The sequence below is a fragment of the Hippoglossus stenolepis genome, chromosome 22, assembly GCF_022539355.2.
Source record: "Hippoglossus stenolepis isolate QCI-W04-F060 chromosome 22, HSTE1.2, whole genome shotgun sequence".
Lineage (NCBI taxonomy): Eukaryota > Metazoa > Chordata > Actinopteri > Pleuronectiformes > Pleuronectidae > Hippoglossus > Hippoglossus stenolepis.
The window spans coordinates 10,820,573-10,840,569 of record NC_061504.1 but is presented as its reverse complement, the minus strand read 5'-3'; the positions used below and the strand labels follow the sequence as shown (position 1 = coordinate 10,840,569).

The window sequence follows — 19,997 nt, the reverse complement described above, 5'->3', positions numbered from 1 at the left end:
GTTGCAGTTAAATGTGTGTGTGTGTGTGTGTGTGTGTGTGTGTGTGTGTGTGTGTGTGTGTGTGTGTTTGTGCGTCTCTCCCATACCCTTGGCCCACAACAGTGTCTTTGTGTCTGCGTGCGTGTGCAGTGCGTGCACCATGTGGCCTGCATGCTGTACTCTTGGCTGGTCAGGATGTGTGTGTGTCTGTGTGTGTGTGTGTTGACCAGATCCTTGGCTGCACGCCTCTAGTGAGTCACCACTTGACAACATGGCAGAGATAAAAAAGGAACGAGGGGGGAAGAGAAACCGAGGATACACTGGAGAGACAGAATGAGGGGAAGAGAGACAGATGGAGAGAAAGTTGAAGAGAAGAAGCTGTAAAAGAGGTGAAACAAATATAGGAAACACAGAGAAGACAGACAAAGAGAAAAAAAATGGAAGCAAGGATGGAAGTAACTCAAAGGGGAGCGAAGTAAGGAGGGATGAGGGCAAGAGGGAGCAGAGAAGGAATAAATACAAGGTAAAGAGACAAAGGAGGGAGGGGGAGAGAGGGACAAGAGAAGTAAAGGAGAGATAATAAAATCTGCAACACTGAGATGGAAAAAAGACTTGAAGGATAAAGGCTCCAGGGTGCATCCTTGAGCAAGGCACTAAATCCCCAAATAGCTGCTGAGAGGCCGAACCTCAGGTGCAGATCTCAGGTGTGTGTGTGTGTGTTATTCAGCTAGTTGGTGTTAATGAGGAAACGTTCTCAGTCCAGTGGTGTGGTTATTTATAGAAAGTCTATACATCTTCCGCCGCAAACTTAAAACACATCTCTTCCGACTATACCTTGATTAAAACTTTAGTTCAAACTATAAAATTTAGTAGCACTTAAATGGCACTTACTTATAGCACGTTGTAGTTTGGCTTTCTTTTTGAAGAAATAGTACTTTCTTGATTCTTGTTGTTCTGGGTTTGTACCCTCATTGTTGAATGCACTTATTGTAAGTCGCTTTGGATAAAAGCGTCAGCTAAATGAAGTGTAATGTAATTTACAATCACAGTTGATTAAAATGCCTAATGTGTTTGCCCCGAGTCAATCGACAGTGATATGAAAGAAAGACAAGCAGCAAATCTCCAGATTCTGTTCAGAGTCTGGAACCAGCAAATGTTTGATTTTGTAAAACTCCTTCAGGTGCTTGGGGACATGGAGAGTAAAGGAACTGAACATATTAGTTAAGCTGTTAAACGTGGAACCAGCTGATGTGTCTGACAACTTACAACATGAAATCACTGAGCAGCAAAGCAACAACAGGCTCAAAGCTCGGTGCAGCAACCTCCCTCTGCTCTGGTCCAACAAACTGCACGTACGTCATGAGGATTTTCTCATTCTGAGGAGATAAGCACTAAAGTTTTTTTTAGCAGAACCGACGGCTGTGAGTGCTTCTCTTTAAAACCAATTTGGGCAAAGACTCAAAAACGGACTGAACCAAACCTGGAAAGCCAGATGCACCAAGCAGCAGCGGTGTGGTTAAGGTTTATCCAACTGCAATCTGATCATCTAAAAAAGCAACTAAATGCCGGTGTAAGTAAGCATTTACCTCAAGGCCCAACAGTGCCCTTTTAAATCTCCTAGATCCAGATTTTGATCTGCACCAAGTTACACACGCTAGATATCAGTCCCCTATCAACGAATTATTCTGTGAGAAATCAAGCATAACGTCAAAAATCCCAATGTTGAAGAAATCCTGAATCTGCCACTTTGTCCAGATCTGTGTCAAAATGTGCCCACATCTCATCCTTCCAACAAATTTCATGGAAATCATTTCTGTAGTTTTGCCATAATCCTGCTGACAAATAAACAAACCAACAAAGAAACGGCATCACCTCCTTGGCATGGGTAACAAAATAAATCACATTATTTCCACCGCATCTGTCTGTGCTCTGACACTGTGTAATATCCACATAAGATGACGGGAAGCTTGAAATACTCACTCCACACATATAAACACAACTTTAAATAGTCTCACTGAGTCAATGACCTAAATACTCGCAGAGAAATATGTGTTTGTGTGCACACATGGATTCAAATGCCTTCATGTTTACAAGTGTTTGTACAATTTCTCTCTGCTAGCGTTGAGAAAGTCGAGTGTACATTTGGCCTTTTGCATGCTTGTAATTGTGCCTATGCGTGTCAATTTTCTGTGTGCGCGTGTGTTTGCACATGCATAATTTAGGTGCAGAAAAACCCCCACTTAGTTTGAACACTATCACAGGCAGAGTAAGAGTATTAGGAAACACTGCGTCTGCCTGAAATAAACCGATAAATGTGACAGTCAGTGATTCTCTCTCACACACACACACACACACACACACACACACACACACACACACACACACACACACACACACACACACACACACACACACACACACACACACACACACACACACACACACACACACACACACACACACACACACACACACACACACACACGTGATGGCAAACAGAAGGAAACAGGAAATGTGACAGACTTCCTCCGAGCTGTGCTCTTCGAGATGCTCCGGTCCTTCCTCACCTCTGTGTACGTGCATAAAAACACACCACAAGAGAACATGTGTGAAAACAAACAGTGACATGGTATTTATGTGTCATTCGCTGCTAAACTTCACCATGAGCTTTTTTAAAGGGAGACTAAAGATGGCAAATACACACCGTTGAGTCAAACAATAAAAATTCTGCTCACAGAGGAATACGATCTCTGTAACTTTATCTAAATTTACCGCCTCTCCCACGTCTGCAAATTCACAAGATTAAAAAGCCCACATAATTATATGTCATTATCATAACTGTCATCTCTCCCCAGCTGTCACTTTCTTTCTCTGGCTAAAAACTGTATATTTTTAACAGATCATCCGCTTTCCCCTGGCAGATTATTTTTCCCTTGTCTGTCAGTCTCCACCTCCTGCACTGCCTCGCTCCCTGATAACACTCCCGTCCCCGGTTGGAAGTCTATTAGATCAGGCCTCTTCTCTTTCCTGCTCTCCTTTCTGTCTCTGGTTCTCACACTTGTTAATTCTATAACAACTTTTCCCTAGTTCTGCCAACACCACTTTCACTCTGTTAATGTGGCGACATCATCCTGCTGCTCCCTGACCTCCTCCTGACCCGACTTCTCTCCTCCTCTCTCTTTCTCAATTATTATGTCCAGTCAGTCTCTGGCTAAGTCTATTCGTCTGTTACTGTGCCTGCGTAACAACAAAAGCTTCAGGCTGCTGAGAGCTGATTGGTGCCTCGAACACAAGCTCACATACGTTTTCTTACATAATCTCTCCCTCGGCTCGCCCACAAACACACGCATGTGAATGCACAACAACACAGTAATGGAATGGTTTGTTTTGTGATAAATTGAGTCGTCGCTGTGGTTCTGAGGCGGAGATGCGAGAGCGGTGCAACATGAAAGTCTACGTTTGATTTGTCAACACCGGTGGAGATTATGTGGAGGCCAAGTGCAAAGATGATGCCTGTGGGTTGTTGTGTGTTGTGTTGTGTTGTGTGTCAGGAGGAGGTTCAGTCAGATAAGATGAGGTTCACAAATAACTATCTTGGTTATGAGCTGAAACATTGAGCAAGGACACAGAAAATCAACAGGGATTTTCTATATATAAAGAGCTGCTACAGGTTTAATTCCTATAAGCAAATATTTTGCATGGGGATTTTGTTTAGTCTTCAAGTTCTTTATTCAGGTGCTTGACCTTCATGCATTTACATTTGTCAATCAAATGTTTCAACAAAGTGTTTTATGAACAATTTCAAGTGTTTTATGAAAATTATACATTCTACATTATTGTTGTTTATTACTTTCCTTCATCTTTGCATAGTTGTAAAACGTTTTATTTTTCAGCAAATAAATTACATTCTGTTGATAAAACTTTCTTCTTTAAATGCATCTTGGAACTGCTTTACGTCTGTCGAATTATTATACCTACGGGAAATTGTAATAATGATTAAATTGACCGAATTCTCCATATTGTAATATGTTTCCAAAATGACCCATTAAATTATATACTTTTTCCCGTTGCGTCCGAATAAATACAAACTGTGAGTGAGTTAACATATTTCTGTAAATGCTCTTACACAGCTTCCAGTGTAATACAACATTCAAACAGCCGCAGTCCCCTCATTGCCTTTGAATTAATCTTCTGATGTCGTAACTACATCATTAGACGCGGTGACTAAACAGCAGAGATCAAATTACCTCATTGTCCGAGCACATCACACAGTGTATTGTCTGCCGGGCTGTACCTGCCCTGAGAAAATGGAGAGCTGTAATCTCCCATAATCCTCACCAGCTCTGAAAATGTCTTCAGTCAGGTGCTGAATACAGATCACTGACACACACATGAAATGCTGATGTTTTGATCATCTCAACATGAACACAATCCAAAAAATGTCCCCTCTTCCTACTACATACAAACACACACACGCACAAAAAACAGCCGTCCAGTCATCTGTGACTGGAGCAGAGACAAACTACAGAGCAGAAAACATAAAACGCACATGATAAACCATTTATCTCTGAGTGTGTGCGTTTATACCTGTGCCTGTGTGTATGCACGTGTGTGTGAGTGTATGTGTGTGTGTGTGTAGACTATATGTCTACTTCCCAAGGTCACTGCTGAAAGCTAGGAGGGAGGAAAAAAAATTAACAAGACCAGTGGACAATGACGTTAGCCGTGCAAGGAACACTACTCTTAAAGGGACAGCTTAGGACACGGGTATGAAAATGGAAAAGTCCACTTTGACGACGCACAATTTAGACATTTGATTACTTCTTTTGATTATATTCAAAATCATGAGGAAATCCGGGATGTGTTTGTGGAGGCAAAACAGCCAGAAACACACATAACATTGTGAATATTTCATAATAGGAAGGAAAAAAGAAAATATGGCCGGAGGGAGAGCGATAGAGCATAAACTGCTCTGCCTCCTGTAGTACGACACACAAACACACACACACACACACACACACACACACACACACACACACACACACACACACACACACACACACACACACACACACACACACACACACACACACACACACACACACACACACACACACACACACACACACACAGTGGCACAGTGTGGTAACCGGTGCTGCCTGCACTCACATTGAAAAAAGAGCAGGCGGTATCTCAATACAAAACCACTCAAGAGGTTTGAGGCAACAAAAGGCTTTTCATTAGTGAACTACAGACATGGGACATCTCTAAATGAAGAGGTCTGGCTGTGTCGCTGTGCACACAGGACACAATCCAGACACACACACACACACACACAGACGCAAACACACACTTCTCGTTGTTCCTGTTGTCCCCAAAAGGCCATGTAGTGTGCTGAGGGTGAATTAGAGTCATCTCACCACATCTGCTACTATACTGGTGCTTGTTTCAAAAGAAAAAGAAGAAAAACACCTTTGGCGTTGGTTCATCTGACTGTGAGGCTGCCACCTGCCAGACAGCGGTCGTCTGTTACAGCCTGAAACTTTAACTCTTGGATTTTCATCCTCTTGCTTGACTGTACTGAGGGAAAAAGTCAAATTCATAGAGAGGAAGGGACAGAGAAGAGAAAGCAAATGGCTGCGTGATCTGGCCTTCGTGGTGGACATTACCAAGTACCTCTCAGGTTCCAACAAGCCTTTCAACTCCCTGCTTTCAAATGTGAAATTGTCTGAAGAGAAATGATTGCAGTGGAAAGTGGCCACACTCAAAATAATCTGCTCGTTACTTTGCAAAACTCCTCCAGGTATTTGGTGAGAGGTTTCAGGACATGAAAAATAAACTAAAGGAGTTGAACATGTTTGTTAAGCCATTTACAGGTGGAACGCTGATTTGACCCCCTGACCACCAAACAACACCAAACCATTGAGCTGCAGAGCAACAGTGAGCTCAGAGCTACATGAGCTCTGGAAGCTGTTTAGTACATCCTGAGGACTTTTCATTCTGAGGTGAAATGCACGCTGAAGTTTGCATCTGTTTGGGATGGCCAACTGCTGTGAGTAACTCTTTTTAAAACTGATATTTGAAAAACTTGCTCAAGCCAAATGTCACATTTTACCTCCTTTACAGGAAAAACAGGTGATTGACTACTTTCCCATTGCCAGTGGAGGAGTTTTCTATTTTTACTTTCTATTTTTCTCTCAGTGCGTCATGTTTGACGTCATGAACACAAAACTGATGCACTCTCTCACCTCGCTGTCTTGCCAAATTAGCGTGTTCACTCAGGTGGCTCCTTTCATCACTGCCAATCGGAGCCGATAAAACCCTGTGTCTACTGTAGAGTCATTTTACCCGGGAGTGAATGCCAACTGTATCCATTCCCATTCCACACAAAAGCCAGACATCAGTGGGTTTGCTGACCAGTGGAAAAAGGGGCTATAGAGAGGAATGGACCTCCATAGATAAATGTTCCCCTCCCCTGATCTAATCCATGTTCCTCTTCCTGTGTGTGATTGTGTCTGACTAACCTGAGAGTAGAAATTAGCCATAGTTGTAGTTTCTATGTCCTTCTTTGCCAGTATTTCCATTTTGACTGGAGCTGCTGGGAATTTGGTGGAGAAGTAATCCAAGAAATCAGGCAGGTAGCTGGCTTCTCCGTGGACGATTCCCATGACATAATGAGCTGCCTGGAAAACATGGTCAGTAGATCAATTTAGATCATATCTATCATTTGAATTTTAGAGAAAATTCATACTGCAGCTGCATCCGTATCGTTGCCGTACCTGCGACGAGTCCTCGCTGAACGCCAGGGTGACAAACTCTTGGGCAAATCTCTGCTTCTGTCCCATCGACAGAGCGGAGAGTTGTGAGGTGTAGGCATGAGCCACAAGTGCCCCTCCGTTTGGCTGGTTCTCTATGTGGATGTACGGAGCAAACTCCAGACCTGCCATACCGGGGTAGGAGCCCTGCGGCTGCTGTTTGGTCGGCCGAGGGAGCGGTGCCTTGATGGAGGACGAAGGATCGCTGGGCGTGTTTTGAAGAGAGGCGCTTATGAGGAATTTTGCTGCGAGAGAAGCAGTAGGAGGAGAGGAGGGCATGTGTGAGGTTTTGTTGTTCGGCGAGGGGTAAACCGGCAGCGGCGTCTTGAACGGAGACAGGGAGGATTTGTGCGTGTGATCGGAGGATAAGGAAGAAGAGGTGGGGAGAAGCAGGCCGGCACAAATGGTTTGGCAGGAGCGGTGGTACATCTTCACTCGTTTGTGCTTCTCCCCCTCTTTGTGTTTCTTCTTCTTTTTCTTCTTGACTTTTTTGATTTGCAGCTCCTCCGAGTTGACCTGGGCTTTTTCGTTTTCATCTGGACAGTGACAGAACGAGAAGAAGAGAAAATGACCTCGTTATTCAGAGAGACAAGACTTATGAGAGGAGAGGCTGTTCTTCAAAAAGAGGAAGAAGGCGCGTTATTTTTAAAGATTTTTCTAAGAATCTATTCATGTCTGCTTTCTGGAACCACATTTAAATTGACTAGATCTGGATTTTTATTTGGACCTGCACCAAATGTGGACTCATAAATATCAGTCCAATAAACATGTCAGAGTTTTTTTCATCAAGATCCATGAATTATTCTCTGAGAAATCCACAAAGATGTTGAAAAATGTTAAAGAAAGTGAAGAAAAATTATAATAAAAATCCAGCTAACTAACAGACAACAAACAAACTGAGATGAAAACTAAAAAACTTCCGTGGTGGAGTTAATAATGACCAATAATAAGTGCAGTATAATGACAAACTTCCAGGAAAATAAGGTAGAGAATAAAACGGAGCGAAACTGCCAGTAAAATAGAATACTCTTACTCAGATTGTTGTCTTAACTATTATCTCAGTTTTTAATCACCATGACAAACTGATACAAGATAATCTCCCCTGGTAAAAAAAACCCCAATACAACTACAAATATGAGTCCTAACTATTTTAAGCGAATGTGGACTTATGAGTCATAGCTTTTCCCAGATGGTGTACATCTCCTGGGGTGCATGCATAAAATAAATTGAAGAGCCCTGCGTTGGAATCCCTGGAGAAAAGCAGATATGACTAAGCCAGGAAACCAGCTTTCAAGTGACATATTTGAACGGAGATAATAGTGTAGATCTCTTAAAAGCCGAGGGCAGGACAAAGTGGAACATGCAATTTATTTCCATGGTGCTGCTGTACGTACTGTATATGTGTGAGAGAGTGTGTCAGAGCTGTTTATGTCGTTTTGCAAAAGCATTTGTGGTTCGTTCTTTCCAAGTGGTTGTGTAAACAAGTGGACGTGTATATTTACTGTGTGTGTGTGTGTCACTTTGATAGGGGCACTGCAGCCTCAGCATAAGTCAAACATCAGCTATCATCCCACGAGAAAACACACACCACACACATATATAAACACAGACCTTCAGCCTAGTTTGTTCCCCACACACGTTCAACGCGACATGAGACAGGATGAAAAACAGCAGAGAGAGAGAGAGAGAGAGAGAGAAAGAGAGAGAGAGAGAGCAATAAAGAGAGCAACACAGAGAAGGTATTTGCAGCACAATACCCAAGCTACTAATCCACAAGCTCTTTAACCCACGAGTCCCTTCCCCACAGCGCGCCACACACACACCACCACACACACACACACACACACACACACACACACACACACACACACACACACACACACACACACACACACACACTGTGATTGAGGTTGCCTGACGGTGTGATTTTGAGACATTGAGTGACTAGTTACAGTTTATTCCCAAACATCAACCCACAGAGAAGCATTACAATAAGGTGAAAATAATTTGTTTGATTTATTTGATTGTACGACCTGTTTGACTGCGGTTAATTCACAACAAGAAAGTCCCTTCCTTCATTATTTTGAGCAGCCTTTCCCTGTGAAGCATGTAACAGCAATGCATTGATATCTGATCAGTTCTCTTAATCGGCATCGGGAAGGAGAAAATGGAATAAGAAAATCTCTAATATATTATGATGAGTTTTATGCATATTTATGAATTTTATTTAACAGATGGTCGTGAGCATTTTAAGGTCAAACAAGTTCCCTGTCTAACAACATGCTGAGTCAGAAGCCAAAATAGCCGTATGCTGCTTTCTGACTTCCTGTACATCGCTCTGTTGAGTTAACTCAACTCTCTCTCTCGCTGATTAAATTTCTAACTTTCCCTCTGTCGCTCTGTTACTCCAAACAATTGCAAACGCTGTGATTAAATGCAAATACACTGTGATTAAATGGCTCACTCACAATCACTGTAAAGCTGCTCTCTGCTCTCTTAAATCTGATTCAATATCCCACCATGTACCCCAGAGTGTCTATTATCGTAAACACACAAGACTAAATACGAGGATTTCTCACTTTGCGGCTACAGACTTACACAACGACTCTCTCAGTCACGTCGTTTCCTGACTGGAAGCAGTAAGGCTGAAATAGTAGGCCAAATAATCCATCTGTAATTTTCATCTGTAGCCACTGGCTGTGGTATGTGGCCCAAGCCTGACTAAGACTTTGAAATGTCACAGCGTGGTCATGAAATATCAGCGCAGGGACGTTACAAGTCTGACTGGATCTTTACAACGAATCAAATCAATCGTGGATAAATGTGCCGTTGCCGTATGCATGTCGGTGTGTGGCGTGTCTGTCCAGAAAGGTCAGGGTTTTAAAGAGAAAACAGCCGCTGTTGATAAATGTGGAGCTGCAGTTCAGTGGCCGAGCTCAGATTTCACGGAGAGGAAGAGAAGAGAGAAGAGAGCGGGACGGAGATTACGTCACAGCGCTCTGCAAATAATTCACTACTGTCAAAAGGTTAACAATGACACAGTCCGCCACATCCATAAAAAGTACAGAGCAGAAGACAGACATGTTGAGCTTGAGGAGGGCTGTTAAGTAGGCTTTTAATAGTTTTCATTTATCTTACAGCATTTTATGTATTTTTGTCCCTCTTATGTTATAACAACTGAAATGTCAGTATTTTTTTACCTTTAAAAAAAGTTGCATTGTTCTTAAGAATCTCATATTAGTCCCACATCGTCTGAATGTTAAGATCATCCACTTTTATTTTGTTTTGAGTTAGCGCCTGACTGACATCTTATTTTGATATTCACAGACATAGCAGTATTAGCATTTATATTTGCTGAATGAAAACTTTTCTTTTACATAATAATCAATGTAGGAACAAATTTGCAACGATAAACATGGATGGGCTACATTGTCATAGGCTGTCTCTCAATTTCCCCCCCACACAATCCTAGCTACCAGACGTAATATCAGTGCACACACAGACACACACACAGACACACACACAGACACACACCCTGTCAGAAGGTCAGACTAAATAAACCCTAAGCCAAATTTCTCCATCTGGTTGAGCAGCGTGGTGCAAAGGTCGACCAAATGCCAGGGATCGAATTTTCAAAGAAAGAAATAAAACAGTTACAACCAGGACCTTCTCCCACCGCACAGATCCTGCTCTATATTGCTCTTTTTACGACCACCCCACAGTAACTGACTTTTTTTCCGACCCCCACTGGGAGGCTGAGCGGTCGTGTGTGTGGCTTGTATGTTACGAACATAATGATGATTTATTGTACGCTACCCGGTGAAAGTAGGCCATGTTTGGTAACCTTAACAGCAGGTTTCCACTGAGACGGATGCTGAGTTTCAACAGGGTGCACTGACACATGGGAAACCATCAGTTTTGACTCAAGGTGCGATGCGATGCAATGATTTTCTAACTGGGGTGAATGTAATAAATGATTCCAGTTGGTTTCTGGGTGATTTACCCCATTTTCATTCTACCACACATTTTAATGAATGATTAATAGCATCATCATCTAACTGTTTCTGTTACATACTGTGTACATGATGGAGAGTGACAGGACAGATAGGAGATGGAGAGACGGATTTAACAAGTAGCCTGTGGGGTGTGCAGCTCAAACCCACTGGACCACCACGAAACACTGACACACACAATGTTCACACTGAAATTAAAAATACATCACTATTGCGACGTTTGTTTCTTGTGTCCGAACCTCACCTGAGACCGATACAGTTAACAAGTGTATGGGAATGGTCGTATTCAAGTTTTTAAGGCCCGCTATTATGGACAAAGATTACTTTTGACCTAAAACACTTGTTTGGACGGAGACTATTTTAATTGCAAAACGTCATTTAAAGCACAATAGTTTGACCGATAATATTAATATTCATGACAAGTCCCTTTATATGCTTGTACATTCACCAACCTTTAATCGGCTGCTTGACTTCTCCGTTCTCCCTCTTGATCTCATTCATCACTTTGTGCTTCTTCTTCTCCTTTTCCCTCTCTCTGTCTTTGACCTTCTTCTTCTCCCTCTCCTCTCGGTCCTTGTCCTTGGTGGAGTGCTCTGTGGAACGGGAGAGAAAGAAAGGTTTCAGGTCAACGACGGCAGAGTGCACAAGATTTACTCACGCTCACTTCACTTGGATTTATGTTGCTGACCTCTTCACTGAACTCCTGCCAGGTGCTTCACCTCGGCCAGCACTTTAACTTTTCCGTTATCGTGATACTCTTCCTCATAAAAACAGTTTGTCTCTGCCTTTCCTGCTGCAACACATTCGTCTCTCCAGCACAGCCTCTGCTCTTATCTCTCGTGCTTTCTCAGCAGTATAATGACCTTCCATTCCTGCACCATTCACTCTAGAAGTTTACTTATAATCTCTAAACTACATCTTTTCTAGATAGATCTCACGTTTCTACCCCTAAACTCATCCATCTCCCATGTTCTGCCCTCACAAGCATGAATATGCTCCAGTCTTAAACGTCTTAAACTCTTTCTTCACTTTTGAGCTCATTTTATTTCCTCTTGCAACGATTTTCCATCTGAAAGATTCATTTGAGTGCTGAGGGAATATTACAGATCGAGGAATTGGAGTGCGCTCTAACAACACTCATTGCAAATAGCTGTGGATGAGAGCATCGGTTTAAAATGTAAATATCCCCTCACACACCTCTTCAGTCATTGGAGTGCTTTCTGAGGGGCCTTTCACGTCTAACTGGACACAAACACATTTTTTCCCCTGTAGGTCAACATCTCTCACCTCCAACTGAGCTAAAAGAAAACTTCATCTTCCTTAAAATAACTCCATCTTTTATTATTAGCCTCTTTTGATTCTTTATTTCCTTATCCCCAGGAAGAAATACAAAAGAACTCCTTTGTTTTTTTTCTGCATCACTTCTTTTTGCTGTTCTTTCTTTTCCTTTCCAAAGAACTTCTTTTCTCTGAACTCCGTCAGATCTGTCTTTTAAAAGGAAGCTGTGTTCACTCTCCTGTGGATGTGGGGAGTGGGAAAGTGAACACAGTGGGGTTTGGACTCACTGTTTGCAGGATCAAAGGAGAAAATGCTTTGAAGTAAAAAAAAAAAAAGGCTTAAAGGAGCAACAGGAAAATTAGAGTTACATCGGTACACTCCTTTCAATTATATATAAATATTTGGAATCTTGGGACATTTTCACAACTGTAAGTACAAACCGAGGTTTATTTGATTCGATTCGTTTTGGTTTCACATTCCAATTGCGCATTAAAGAAATACGTATGGCATTCGTACATCATATTATTATCACCTACGTACCTATATTTGACAGTGATTGGTTTGTAGAGGGGTATGCATCTGATGTCAGCACGTGGCAAGGTAGTAGTCTTTCTTTTTAAATGTAGAAAACAAATCGACCAGTTAATTTCGTTGCACTAGCTCAAAAGCATCACTTGAACGTCCTCATCGTTCGAACATTAGCCCGTCTGGATGAATCTCTATAAACAGATTCTGCATATTCACACACAGCCCCAAAATCATATCCTTCTCCAACAGATTCTTCAGCTTCTACCTCAGCTTTTTAATTTATCTACATTTATATTATGTAATAAAAATGTCATCTGGACCTAAAACACCTACAAAAAGTATCACCATGTGTCACCTCGTTGTTCAGCTAAGGTGTAATAAAAGAAAGTCTGTCAACAGAGTTTAGCAAACGGAAGTCAGATTTTCTGCCAGAATATTCACCCTCAACACTGGGAGCCCCAAAAAAGTGTCCGTTGCCCTGGAGGCTAAATTGTGATAGACAATATCCGATGGGCTCAGAGATTTGGATCCAGACCAAGACCACCTAGTTTGGCCCGACTCAACTTTGGTCCACAGATCATGATCCGAGTCACAGTTCACGCTTGTTATTTTTGGTTCAGACTAAACTAAAAACGTCAGGAGGTCTGGACCAAACAAGGCCGATGTGAAATGGCCCTAAGAGCAATATTTTTCTTTGCCACTCAAGATGAAGCAGGTAGTCATTCCTCTCATACTCTGTGGTTAAGAGAAGGAATGCCTAGAGCGTTAACAAACCATTTTTAGAACTATGCAAAATAAATGCTGTAAAATTACCAGACACTGGGAGCGGCCTGGCGGAAAAAAAAATAACACGCAACTTGTTTCCAAACATCCAATTTTGCTCCACAGGAAACTGCCTACAAAAGGAGGGCTCACTCAGATCTACTGCCAGATTTGAAAAAAACATGTCAGACCATGTCGCTGCAGTAACACTCATAAACTAGAAGTTTAGAGGCAATAGAAGGTAAATTAGCCCAGGTGGCTGGTGTAGCTTTAATACAGCAGAGAACAAGCGTATTCATCACAGCTTGAGAGGAGGGTCTTCCCTTTCAAATATAGAGAAAAGATCTTTTTGAACTTTGTGTGATTGAAGAAGACGGGGTTGTATAGTGCTGCAGTAGTTTAGGTGACATCCAATGGAAAAAAAAAATAGTCATTATAACAAGGTGATGCAACAAAGATATAAATGACTCAAATGAAAGCGATCCATAAAACTGAAACAATTTTTTCTCTCGTTTTTGTTTTGTGACTTTCTGGCAGCAGGCAATTTTAAGGGGAACACAGCAGGTGGTTTTCACTGTTTGGATGATCACAGGAGGGAAACACTTTGAAAGATAGAGGGCCCGCGGCTGGCGGTTTGTGAGATTCAACTGCACCAGCACTCACTGGCATCCAACTTTTTCGAGTTGTGGAGGAAAATCTAAAATTCTAAAAAGAATCAAAGGGGTATCCACGTTTGGATGCTTGCTTGTTATTTTTTTTATGTAAATCGCAAACTGGAAACCTGCATCCTCCAAACATCTGTCCTTGAAATTAACTTTATTTCGTGTGTGCAATGTTAACTTGGTAGAAACCCAAGGCAGCACAGTGTTTAGAGCTGTAGCCCGGCCAGTTTTAAATGTGTGTTAGCAACGTGATAAGGCTGGCGACCTGTCCGGGGTGTTCCCTGCCTCTCGCCAAAATGCATGCTGGGATTGGCTCCAGCCCTCTGCGACTCGAAAACAGGACGACAGCTTCAGAAAACAGATGAAGGAAACACTGATCTTATCAAAGGTTCCCATGTGAAAGTCCTTGTTATTTCACACTATTCACATATCCTCTATTTCACATTGATTTCTATGCTCTCGGAGTCTGATTCTAACACGACAGACTGTTTCAATCTGGACATCAGATTTTCTTCTGTAGATAATTAAACCAAATCATTCAAACTGTTTCTGTGGAAGCTTCAAAGCTTCTTTGACTGAGCTCCAAACTGGACGTCACAGCTTGTGGAGGACTCCCATTTGAGCAAAATGCTGGACACTAACAAACATTTGTCTGACGCAGACTGTAATGTTGTGGCAAACTGGAATGAAAGACAATGGGTAAAAGCCATTCAGGCCTTTCAGTGTGCATGTGCTAGAGCCTGACTGATGCTGGTTTTTGGGTCTGATGCAGATACCAGTATTAGGGAGCAAAACATTTCTGATGCCAAACCAAACAATAAAGAAATGGAATTGAGGCTTGATATTTTAAGTTTAACCACAAACATTCAAATAATTCGGAATAAATAGACCTTGGAAATGAATAGAACTTGAATTAAGAATTATAAACAAGGACTTTTTTATACAGAAAATGTTAACATAAATGCTATGCCAAGAATGTTATTTGTTAGTTTGCAGGATTTCGCTAAAAATACTCAACAGATTTCCATGAAATTTTGTGGATGGGTGGGGCGTGACCCCAGAAAGAAATTTGGTGTGTTTTCAACATGTTTAGGGGACTAATTGTGAGTGTGTTCAATTTAGGGCAGATCCAAATGAAAATCTGAATCTAGTGAATTCAATTATGGTTTCAAATGTTTCATGAGGGGCCTGTTAGACCTCGGTAGATGTATGCACTTTATTGAGTGCCATTCTATTTTTTTCTGTATAATAAAAGTTTTCACGTTGGAAAATGCTGATGCAGATATGTCTGTGAAAGGCTCATATCTGCCAAACGATAAATCAGTCAGGCTCTAGAAGTGCATATTTTAAGGGTTTACACACACGACATACGTTGGTAAGTCATACATCACTTCACATATCAGCAGGTTAGCAGACATAAATTAAAGGGAAGTTGATAAAAAATGAAAGATGGGTTCCTCTGATTTGAGTGGTTGTCTCACTCCCCTCTGCGTGGAGCTGACTGATCGGGTAAAAGACCACAAAGCACAAGATAGTTTCAGATCTTTTAAGTCAGTGTAGCTTAACTCACTGTGAGATTACAGGTAGACCTGCTCCCCAACAAAACCCTGAAAACATTACACGCTCAGTTTACCCCTGATGGTGTAGAAAAGGCCATGCTTCCCAATTCAAGGCGATTTCAAAATGATTTAGCAGAAAGGATCATAAAGTCTTTGCCATTCTACTGAACTGCTACTCTACATGAGTTAAGTGTCTCATCATTTTTTTGGACTGAACAAATGACCCAGATGACAGTTACTTAATTGGGTGCTGATTGCAGCTAAGCTTCCATTTCTCTTCCCTTTTCTCCCCGGCTGCACTCGGCCACAGAGAAGTCCCAGGCGTAGTCAGGGATTCTGTCAGCGTTGTGCACTTACATGCACACAAGTATCCCAATTACAGCAGTTCAGACAATTACATGATTCACAGCAAGCCGACTTCCCATTAACATAGTTTTGCATGACTTTTTAATAGTCAGAATGATGTGTCCACTTCCTCCCACTATCCAGAAATGAAGCCAAGATACCTTGGATACGAACACTGCCATCTTGTGAGTCTGAGCGGTAGCGATTAGGCGATGGCGGCCTGGTATCGAGGACCCGCCGATACACGCGCTCAACCAACCGTGAGCCATGTCCCATCCACCAACATGGAGGAGGCAGGGTTTATGCATACTGCAGCCAACTACCGGGGGGGTCGATCAAGCTGTTTTGGTTTCACTTTTAGGGAGCCGTCATGTCGTCCATCTTTATATTCAGTCTACAGCTGTAACATGAAAGGTCTGAGAGCTGCAAAAAGAAAGGAGCTGTGATGCATCGGCCCTAATCCGTGATTTATGTGTCACACGTGATTAATCAAAACACAAAAATAACCCGGCTAGTGATTAAAACACTGTCAAGTATTCCAGCTTCATTAATTGAGTTGTGATGTCTCAGCATTCAGCTTAAATGCAAAATAATCTTTAAATCCATTTAAAGAGCTCATGGCTTGAATTATGAAGAGAACTGCATTTCATATAGTTATGAATCAGACTGTAGATAAATACACTGCGTCTCTCAATGACAACTGACAAAACTTTGCCTCAGACAGGGTCAAACTGAATAAAACAACAACCTCTTGGACACTTTACAAACTTGTGTGTCTCTTATTTCAGGACCAAATGTAGCCAGGAGTCGCTGCTCCCTCTCCACTGCCATCAGCCTCCCTCCCACAGCAACCCCACAGCCAACATCGCTGCGATGATGTGATACTCGTTGGATCCCTGTAGGAAAAATTCTTCCCCTCCGGGAAGGTCAGGGCACAGTCTGGTGTCGCTGCAGCGCTCCTGAAGCTGGCAGAGACTCCCTCTGTAGCTCAAGGACACGTTTGGGCACCGTGCCTCAGACTCCACCACGTCCTTAAAGCCGTCCATCTTTCACCACTGGCTCGGCCTGCCGGTCAATACCTGAACATTTTAATCCTCGAAAACACTGTGCTCATGATTAATGTGGATTAACACTCTGCTCCACGTTCCCTCATCTTCACATTTAAGGCTACTCAGGATAATTACCAACTCCTGCTGCTAGCCGTTGAGCAGCTCTACACCACAGCAATTAGAGGTTCAGTGTTGCTCGTGAGCACGTACATGGAAGTGTTAAAGGGGTGATAATATTTATCTTACTAAAAGCTAATTCTGGCTGCATCCAACAGACCTAATGAATGACTATTCTGCAGTGAGCTTCAAGTATGATTGGATTCACTCAACAAGTTTACAGCATTAAAATAAACCAGCAAATAAACCGTTTTTTGTTATGATTGCTGCATAACAAAAAAATCTAAGTTTATCTAAATTGTTTAACCTTTTTGCTGTTCTGAAATTCCTTCAAACTAAAGCATGCCCTGCCACATTTTGGTTTGAATAAAGACAAAACTGACATCCATGACAGACTGTTTGCCAGACAGTGTTAGTGATAGTGTGTCGGGGGCTAGTAGCCAGCAGCACGTCTCGTCCTGGTGTTCTCGCTGACTGCGGTGGCTGTTCAGTGCGTGTCATGACCTCTTAAACTGCCCGACTGGAAAAGGGTGACATCATACACTCACACACACACTCTCTCTCTCTCACATGCGTCTGCTCGGTGCACCCACTCATGTCGAAAAAACACAAATGCCATTGAGACGCGCTGGCAAACACAACTGCATGCAGAGATGTTACAGAGAGAGAAAAGCCACAATAACACAGGAAATCAATGAACCCACAGCAAAACACAATATCAAGAGGATCGTTCAACAGATGTTTGCGTTTTTTCTGTTGTGTCAGTCGTTATTTAAATCAAATAAACCCTACGTCATATAAAATAATGTGACATCAAATATTTGTAATTTTATTAAAAGCCTGGTGTCTATTAGTATTATGTCTATGATGGTATGGTATAATAACTGAGTCACGTGTACGTTGGTCATGGTCTTTTAAATAAAAAAATAACATTTATTCTAATTAGTTATGTGAAAGATCAACACAAGTGAATTGTATTCGAAAGATAATAGAACAAAGAAAACCTCTATCATGATATTGTTATGGATAAATCTAGACACAAGCCCCCGGGTGTCCACGGACCCTCATTTAAGATACACCCTTTTTGGTGGGTAATATGATATAGCAATTAGAACAGATAATGTATTTGTGTGGTATTTTGAGATATTCTAATTATGCATTAGACAGTTTTTGTTTGATAATTTGAATAATCATTTGCATTATATAAGCTTACACAATATACTACCTACGTTTATCTATTTGTTTTGCCTTCTTTGACCCACATATTAGACAACACCATGGGTCACAGTCAAAACAAAACCACATGTGGACGCATCGAGTCAATAATCTAACTGCTGCTGCCAGTGGAGTCCAGATCTAATGACTGCACGGTGATAATAAAGATTACAAATAAAAAGTGATATAATGAACACACCGTCCTCTGCGTGTGCTGTAAAACACGGAGCATCAACAAGCCGCTGAGCTGCGCGTCCGCTCCCCGCACAGCCCCGGGTTACAGAGGGGGGCGTGGTGCTCCACCAAAACAACACTTACACTATAATGGCGGGCGGCTGTCATGTTGTAATGACAGCAGCAGCAGCGGTTTAATGCGTGCACCACTGTGAAGAATAGGAAATAATCATATATAATAATAACTTTAACTGTGTGTTCCGATGTCGTCAACACGTTAGTATGGATATATTACACATGCGTTACATACAGGGGATCGTGCGCGCGATGTTTTATGAATAGCACGTAACGTAAGGGTTCCGCAGCAGCAGCACGAGAGCAGCTGGTATCGAGCAGGTCGCGCGGCCACTGGCGCGGAGCTCGAGGGTTCACGAGCGGGTGAAGGAGCTCACACAGCCCGCGGAGACATCGACCAAACCCGGGCTTTCACAGCCCAGCGACCCGGTGTAAACATCCCCCCACGGAGATCGAATATGATTCTGTTAATCTGCGTGTGTTCTCTGTTATTTCACTGAACGTTCAGGGGCGGGTTATTACAAAACAGCAGCTGGTCCGAAACCAGGACAAATTACTGGGGCGTACAACCGCGCACTCTCCGGGGCCACATGTTCGAATCCCGAGTGTGCGGAGCCAAGTGAGTGTAAAAGCGCAGAACTCCCGCTCACTCGCAATAAAACACAACTAAACAACTTTGTGAGCCAGCTCCGGCTCCGAGGACCATCTCCGTGAGAGCGAGCACATGATGGGGGCCTACCTTTGGGCGGCAGCGTGACCTCTCCGTTCTCCCTCTTCACCGCAGAAAGGGGGCTCAGTTTGCTGGTGTCGTTGTTGTTGTTGTCGCTGTCGTTCGTCGCGGGTCCGGAGGTCACCATCACTTTGTGTTTCTCCTCCTCCTCCTCCTCCTGCTGCTCCGCGCCTCCTCTCAGAACCGTCTCCGTCCTCTCCCGCTGTTTCTCTCTGCTGCTCTTCTTGGCTCTGCAGGAGGAGGACGTCGCTTTATGGAGGAAGAAGTCGCTCTGTTTGAACACTTTGTGCGTGTTTGTGGGTGTTTGGGATCCGCCGGTGGAAGGTGCTGGAGGGTTGTTGCCGCCGCCGCCGCTCCACTCCCCCGGGCTGCTGCCGGAACTCTGCCGCTGCTTGCCGGGCTGCTGGAGTTTCTCTCTGCCGCCACCGTTGCCTCCCACTCCCGCGTCCCTGCTGACTTTCTTGGGCTTGACGCTGCGCTCCTCGACTCGGGGCTTCTTGGGCGGCGGCGGCGGCGGTGGCGGGTTGAAATCCCGGGCAGACTGAGCGCGGTGGTCAGGAGCCGCCTTGACGAGCGGGCTCTTGGCGGAGGCGAGCCCCGCAGTAGCCGCGGCTCCGGTGAGGTGAGCGGAGCCCAGCGAGTCAGCCATCTTGAGGCTCGTGTTTACTCTCTAACGTCTCTGCTGTTTCCAGCAGG

General features: G+C 43.1%; 1 protein-coding gene across 1 annotated transcript in view; it reads right to left on the bottom strand.

Annotated features, from left to right (window-relative positions):
- LOC118101416 (lysine-specific demethylase RSBN1L-like) overlaps window positions 1-19,997 on the bottom strand; it is a 33,199-nt gene extending 13,202 nt beyond the window's left edge. The window contains exons 1-4 of the mRNA XM_035147163.2: window positions 19,311-19,997; window positions 11,260-11,400; window positions 6,759-7,330; window positions 6,504-6,662 (exon numbers count right to left, since the gene is read on the bottom strand). Coding sequence (XP_035003054.2) covers window positions 6,504-6,662; window positions 6,759-7,330; window positions 11,260-11,400; window positions 19,311-19,950 — 1,512 coding nt within the window. The 5' untranslated portion in view covers window positions 19,951-19,997. The remainder of the gene's footprint in view (window positions 1-6,503; window positions 6,663-6,758; window positions 7,331-11,259; window positions 11,401-19,310) is intronic.